At 36.4% G+C, this 7525-nt stretch overlaps 1 protein-coding gene across 1 annotated transcript in view; it reads left to right on the plus strand.

The window, feature by feature from the left end:
- Positions 1 to 83: 83 nt before the first annotated feature.
- The window catches only part of RIOK1 (RIO kinase 1), a 38616-nt gene continuing 31174 nt past the window's right edge, over positions 84 to 7525 (plus strand). Inside the window, 5 exon segments of the mRNA XM_019666557.1 lie at positions 84 to 360; positions 2890 to 3097; positions 4808 to 4898; positions 5796 to 5865; positions 7305 to 7383. Coding sequence (XP_019522102.1) covers positions 290 to 360; positions 2890 to 3097; positions 4808 to 4898; positions 5796 to 5865; positions 7305 to 7383 — 519 coding nt within the window. The 5' untranslated portion in view covers positions 84 to 289.

Genomic DNA, 7525 nt, shown 5'->3' on the forward strand with positions numbered 1-7525 from the left:
GCGCAAGCCCCCAGATCTCAGCCCAGCGCAGGGGCGTGATTTCCGGTCGGACATGCTTTCCGGTAGGGCGGGATTTCCGGTCGAGCGTGGGCCCGAATGCCAGGGCTATAGGTCCTAATTTGTAAAGCACGTGGCGTGCACTTTTGGCGTGAGGGTTTCTGAGTGGCTTGCGAGGCAGACTTGTGCGGAGAGGCTGTTAGGTCGGCCGCACGCAGAACTGTCTCTGTGCGGTTCCTGTCCCACCGCAGGGCGGGCGGCCTCCGGTGGCGCTGATCCTGCGCTCTCCGTTATGGACTACCGGCGGCTGCTGATGAGTCGGGTAGTCCCCGGGCAGTTCGACGACGCGGATTCCTCCGACAGGTAGACGGTGGTTGAGTATACCGACTTGGTTGGGATTTTGCTGTCTCCTCCCGCGCTGCTCCCTTCGGGAGTTAACACTTGTTTATGGTTTAGAGGGAGACTGGTAATTCGTCACTCGGGGCCTCTTTTTACAGCGTTTCGCGTGTTTCTCCTTCCCAGCCGTGACTTTCGTCCCAGTTTACGGCAGTTAATGACAGCCACTTATTAAGGGAGTCCAGGGACCCCAGGTTGATTGGTTAGCATCGCTGAGAGGCAGAGTTGGGAATAGCGATTGGGAAACAGGTTTTTGAGCTTTAACTACATTCAGCATTCAAAAAATATGTGAGCACCTAATGTGTGCCAGGTGCTATCCTCGGCGCTAGAGATAGTGATGAGCAAGACAAACTAAACTAAGCCCCTACTGTCATTGAATTTTACCTTCTACTTGGGAGGTTGGGCAGACAATTAAGTACATAGAGGTATTTTAAAAAGAAAAACTAGATGATACATACTTTGCAAATAATTAAAATCGGTTGATAGATTAAATTATGATTTGATCAGGGAGGGGTTAAGTCCATATCTGAACAAGAAAGAGCTAACCTGAGGAAGAGCAGAGAACAGCCATTCAGGAAGAGGGGACAGCAAGTGCAGAGTCCCAACAGCGGGATCCCTCTTGGCTGTAAAAGGAAGACCTAGAGGTAATTGTGCCTAGAGCACAGTAGAGGTACTTGAGAAAATTGGTGTGTAATCATATAGAAGTGAGAAGCGGCCATATCATGTAGAGCCTTACAGATGATGGTAAGGAGCTGAGATATTATTCTAGGTCTTATAGAAAGCCATAGGAGGGATTTTAGCAGGGGAATGAGATCTGATTTCTGACTTAAAGGAATTATTCTGTTATGGAGAGGATGGCTTTGGAGGGCAAGAGTGGAAGCAGTTCAAAAGTAATGAAGTAATTCAAAATTCAGCTCAAAGATGATGAGCGTTAGAGACAGGGCCATAGGGATATGTTTTGGAGGTAGAAGTGACAGTTTCGTGGTAGGCTGGACGGTGGGGTATGAGATAAAAGGAATTAAGGATGACTTTTACTTGAAAGGAAAATGAAACCTAGAATTATTTTGGAATTACAAGAAAACGGTTTTTATGTTTACAGATGAGCATACAAAAGACCTTAGGGAAGAAGTTAAGGGGAATGAAGAAACACAGCTAATATGGCAGCTGCATAGTTAATGGTAATGAGTGTGCACTGGTTTACTATCAAGCACTGGATAGTATAAAGGTAAACGAATAGATTTTTGCCCTCTGCCCCCCACCCTAAGGACTTTGGGCAATTTCTGGAGACATTTTTGTTTGTTACAACTGGGGATGGTAGTGCACTAGTATCATCTGGTAGGTGGAGGCTAGAGATGCTGCTAAACATCCTATGAGGTACCAGACAACCTCCCACACAGAGGTTGAGAAGCCCTGGTACAACTGAAGGTGTAACTTGAACATGCCACTCTAGGTTATTGGCAAATGAAAGATCAATTTATGGATTATGTTTATGAAAGCCTAGTAAATAGCAGGTGCCTAATTTGTTCTCTTCCCACTCATGTCCATGGGGATTTGGAGCCCTGCAAGCCATGGCTAATTAATAAGTCATGATTGATAATCTGAATTTACTTAAACTCACATCTGACTTTTTAAGCTGATAGTCATATTAGCAATTGTTTTATGTGGTTTCTGACCTGTTCTCTACATGAGAGGTCAAAACTGGTAGTACCTCTATTGATAGTACCTCTGTGGAATCTGACCCGCAGACATGTTTTGTTTGGTATGCAGAGTGTTTTGTTAAAATTGAATATGCCAGTTAGCTTGAAGATTTCACATAAAAAGCCAGATTTCTGGCTTCTCTTGAAAAACAAAGAAGATATGGTAATACTGGGTCTGAATTCTCATATGGCAAAAACAGAACCTGTTGTGCTCTCTCTGCTCTGGGCTTGTTCTCTAGGTTTGACAGTCCCCACTTCTGTTTAATTATACCCAGCCTACTTCTATCATTTGTGGTGTTTATATTCACCATTCCTCCCCTTGATGAACAAGGGTCATTTGATTTCTTTGTGTAACAAATCTTGAATATAGCTCCTTTTCTTATAAAGTGGCATTGAGTTCAAGGTAAGACTGCTTTAGACTTATTCCCAAGTTTTGTCAGAAAGTTTTTTCCCCCTCTTAACACAGCTTTGTGAATGGTTTTCCTAGAGTAGGTATGGTGTACTGATCAGAGTCAGTTCATTCAGCAGAGAAGGTAACAGTGTAAATTCTAACTTCATTGAGGCCGAGGTGGATTTAACCTGATGTACCTCTTTAGTAGGACCTGGAAAATAAGCAAACAACTGAAACAGAACTCTGAAAAACAGGAGAACTTGGTGTTAAGATGGAGTTTATTGGGAGATAATGTTGTAAGGGAAACTTAGATTTATTGGTATAGATTTGGCTGTTATGTCATAAATAAATTCATATGTAAGTCCAATTAGAGTATGTATACACATGCTAAAACATTGTTATTTCTAGTGAAAAAATTGACTTGAAGACAATCAAAGAGGAAGATGGTGTTCTATTTGAAGATCTTCAAAATAATGAGAAGATGGGTGAAGGTGAGATAGAAGAGGAAGAGGAGGAGGAAGAGGAAGAGGAAGAAGATGATGATGATTGGGACTGGGATGATAGAGTTGGAAAACTCACCAAGGGTTATATCTCGACTGGAGGGAGTAACCCACAGGTATTTTATAAGTAATTCTGTACATCTTTATGTTGTTTGCTTATGTCTTCTTTTATAAATAGACTTTTTGTAGTTCTGGAATTGAGTAACAAAGATTTTCTCAGGTTATAATAAGTAAATTTTAAAAGTTATTTAGATTGTCGTAAGATAATGAACCTAAAAATCTGCTTGGGAAAGGACACAAACAGGCAGTTTTCTACAAATGGGTAAGAAACATGGAGAAAAAGTTCAACTTCATTAGAAATTAAAGAAATGCAGATTACATATATAGAGATGCCGTTTTTTCACCTCTGAAACTGACATAGACATAAAATATATAACTGATGGTTCACTAAATAGGTACAGTTATTTGGAGGATAAACTGGTATGTGACAAAAGCTTTAAAAGCTTACAAAGTAAACACTTTGACTCAGCAAGTCTTCTAGGCATGTACCAAAACTTAGTTACAAGAATGTTACCCCAGCATTGTTTCTAGTATAGGAATGTTGAAAACAACCTTGACTAAATTTACTGTGGGGTTGGGTCACACAATGGGATATCACTCAGCCATAAAATATGTTACAGTGGAATACTGTATTAATGACATGGAGATATGTTCATAATCTACCACCTTGGACCACGTGCAAAACACAAGTTCAAGCCATGTAGAGCCTGCTTCTCACACTGGAAGTACCAAGTGTTGCAGAGCCATAGGATTAACATGGTGCATCTTACTGGAACATAAAGGTTCTTGAAAGGATAGGGAGGGGGGGAAATCATAAATGTTTCTTTGAAAATTAAAACAGCTATATCGTGAACTAGAATGCATGCGTTTTTAAAATAACCAAAGAAGTTTCACACTTGTCTTATTTTGATAACTACTCCATTGATTCATTGGTAAGACATTGAGCAATTTCAACATAAGAGTGTAATTTCTTTTAATAATGCAAGGGGGGAAAAGTATATGTGCCTAAATGTTAACTATTATCTTTGAGTCCTAGGATTATAGATGATTAAAATTTTACCTGTGTTTTCTACTGTGAACATGTAATATTTTAACTTAAAATTTATTTTAAAAATTATATTTAATAGAAAAATTTAACAGCTTTATGCAAACAAGAAACAACTCAGCCTACAGATTCCAGTCTTAGATAGCAGGATTGAATCAGTAATTGTTACAGGCCCTTTTTTTATCTATACTCCGTTTTCTTATTTGTAGGTTCTGGATGTCATCTCCCTTTTTTTTTTTTTTCCATTTACGTTTCTGTATAGCACTAGTCTAAGTGCTCAGCCTCATTCTTAATCTTTCCTTTTCTTGAGATAGTAGGCCCAAAATGAAATTCTTAGAGCCAGTTTATTATTGGTCTTAGCTCTATATTATACACTTTGGGGGTAAATTAACATTCTCATTTAGATCTGTAACCAGTCAAATTAGAAAAATGCATTACATTTTAATTCATTTATAATAATGAGGAATACATTGTAAAGAGGTTTAAAAAACAAACAATCCCAGATTATGTAGACTCTTTGTTTTCGCCAGTAACTTGAACCTTCCATTTCAAATGCCTTTAAAAAAATTTCTTGAGCAAATTTCATTGATTCCTAGGGTACTCCTCTAAGTATTGATGTTTTAATCGTTAACTATGAACCAAGGGAAAAAAAACGTGATGGTGAACCTTAGGTTTGTATTTATAACTAGTGCCATATACTGTGGAACTCATTTCTTCTTAGGCAAATCGACAGCCTTCCAACTGCAATTCAGCCAAAATGTCTACTCCAGCAGACAAGGTCTTACGGAAATTTGAGAATAAAATTAATCTAGGTGAGTTTGTAAAATACATTTCTTGACTGGACTATGAGGAAATTCTTCCAAAACCATGAAGTGTTGTAAAAATTTTTTTAGCTCAAGAAATGAATATATTCAGTGTTACTGACTGGATAATGCTTAGAGAAAATAAAAACTTAGTAATTTAAAAGCATTGCTTCAAAAGAAGGACTTTAGCTTGTACCTTTTTAGTTCTGTTTTCTAGTCTACTGTGCAAATACGAAGTTACAGATACCCATTCAAGTATTGTCTATTTTGTATTAGATTTTGTAGTAGGTTTATCTCATAGGATATTGAAAATACTAGAATATTGGATATAATTACATTTTGTTTACCAGAGACTTTTTATGTAGACATTAATCATTTAGTGAGCTGCTGAATGTAAGGAATCAGAATGTGAATTTGAGCTGCCGCCTCGTGAGAAATACAAGGCCATCTTTCTCTTGTAGACATTGACTTGTTATAAACCTAGCAAGCATCTCATACCCAACTGTTGCCTATCATGGACCTATAATTTGAAATGACACTGAAGTTTTTAGAATTAAACTTGGAATTCAGGCAGTTATATTGTCTATATTGGTCCTACAAAACACTAAGTGACTGAAATTCAACATATGGAGATACAGTGCTTTTGAGGGGATTCTGGGTCTAGATTTCTATTGCTCAAAAATTTCAACTGTAGTGATGAAAGTGACACTTGTTATTAAGGAAACATGACTTAGTGTTTACCTTTAAAAACATTAAACAGTTTTTTAATTACTAAAATATATTCTATGTATAATAAAATATTTACAAAATAGAGAAGGTGGAGGGGTGAAGTATCCTGTTCAGAATGACTGTTAATGTCTTTCTGTCTTACATATTGTTCACATTGTGGATTTTTTCTATTTTTAGATAAGTTAAATGTTACTGATTCTGTCATAAATAAAGTCACCGAAAAGTCTAGACAAAAGGAAGCAGATATGTAAGTAATATTTTAACTATAAAACATGGCTGATAGGTACTAATTCTAAACAAATTTAGCACCTTGGTCATAATTCTTTTGCAAAGGATGGTTTGGGTTTTTTATATACGTAAACCTTTATTTTAAAGCTTAAATGAGAGTATTTTGTGCATGTGTAAGTTGAAAATATTAAATGAGTCTTATTAAGAAATATATGGTTAAACTATAATCTTACGAAATTCATGGATGTACTCTCAGGAGGAAAACAGTGTTTATAAATTTCTGTTTAAATGTTTAAACTGTTAAAAGGTTAAATCTTAGGCAGCGGTTTTCAACCTGTGGGTCGCGACCCCTTTGAGGGTTGAATGACCCTTTCACAGGGGTCGCCTAAGACCATCGGAAAACAAAAAGATATTTACATTACGATTCATAACAGTAGCAAAATTACAGTTATAGAGTAGCAATGAAAATAATTTTATGGTTGGGGGTCACCACAACATGAGGGACTGTATTAAGGGGTCGCGGCATTAGGAAGGTTGAGAACCACTGCTTAGAGCATAAAAATACTCCCTTTTTAGAATTCATTAAGAATTTTTCTGTTCCAGGATATATTTTTAAAATTTTAAGGGAAGATTTAAAACTAAATAACGATAAGACTGAGAACAATTTCTATTTACATCTCTGTTCTCAAAACCCATTTTTAAAGATCCGGCTAATTTCTATATGCTAATAGCTAAGATATTAACAATATATTATAGAAAATGACACTAAGATCATACAAGTAGCAATGTTAGAACTGAACTTAAAAACCAGTTTCCTTCTGGTTAAAAGCCAAATTTTTTATGGTTTATTGCTATGCCCAAGAGATACTAGCTTTTTGAGAAACCCTATGGTCATTTATTTCATTGAAGTGTTTGAATCTTTATTAGTTTAGGTTAGTGTACTAATTGAGTCAATTAGTGTATGAGCTGTAGCTAATCAGAGTCTGCATTTTAATACAAAACTCAATAACTGTCTTGAAGTGATGTCTTGTGTCTTTGTAGAAAAGGACCCTAAAGAGAAAGCCTTATAAATGACTTTAATTTTATACTAATAGAATCATTAAAGTTTTGAAAGACAGTATAGGCTCGATGTTTTCTTTTTTCCACATAGTTCACTTTATCCCCGCTATTCTTTTTATTTAATGCTTCTAAAATATGGATATGTTTTTTTGTTTGTTTTGTTTTGTTTTGTTTCCCCCTTGCTGCAAATATGTTCCTTTTGCCCTAGGGAACTGAATTGCTTATTAGGGGAAAACGAAAGAAGTTTCAGTGATTGATGAAGATACATTTAGATCATCGAAAATGTTACGAAAACTGCCTTCTTAGGAATTGAATAGAATAATGTACATTAGAAACTTTTTATTTTGGCTTCTCTGGGTGAACTTTGACTGTCACTTATACTATTTTGTTTTTGATTAGGTATCGCATCAAAGATAAGTCGGACAGAGCAACTGTAGAACAGGTACAATTTAAATGTGTTACAAGTTACTGTTTTAAAGTAGCATTTCTTTTTTCTTTGAATTGTAGTTTGCTTTTATCCTTCTCGCTTAATGCTAATGTTTCCTAAAATTACTCCTGTATAAAATTATTCCTTCTTATAGTTTTGAGTTTAGAGATCTACATTTTGCTTTTTTTTTTTT

This window comes from Hipposideros armiger, unplaced genomic scaffold, assembly GCF_001890085.2.
Source record: "Hipposideros armiger isolate ML-2016 unplaced genomic scaffold, ASM189008v1 scaffold_474, whole genome shotgun sequence".
Classification (NCBI taxonomy): domain Eukaryota; kingdom Metazoa; phylum Chordata; class Mammalia; order Chiroptera; family Hipposideridae; genus Hipposideros; species Hipposideros armiger.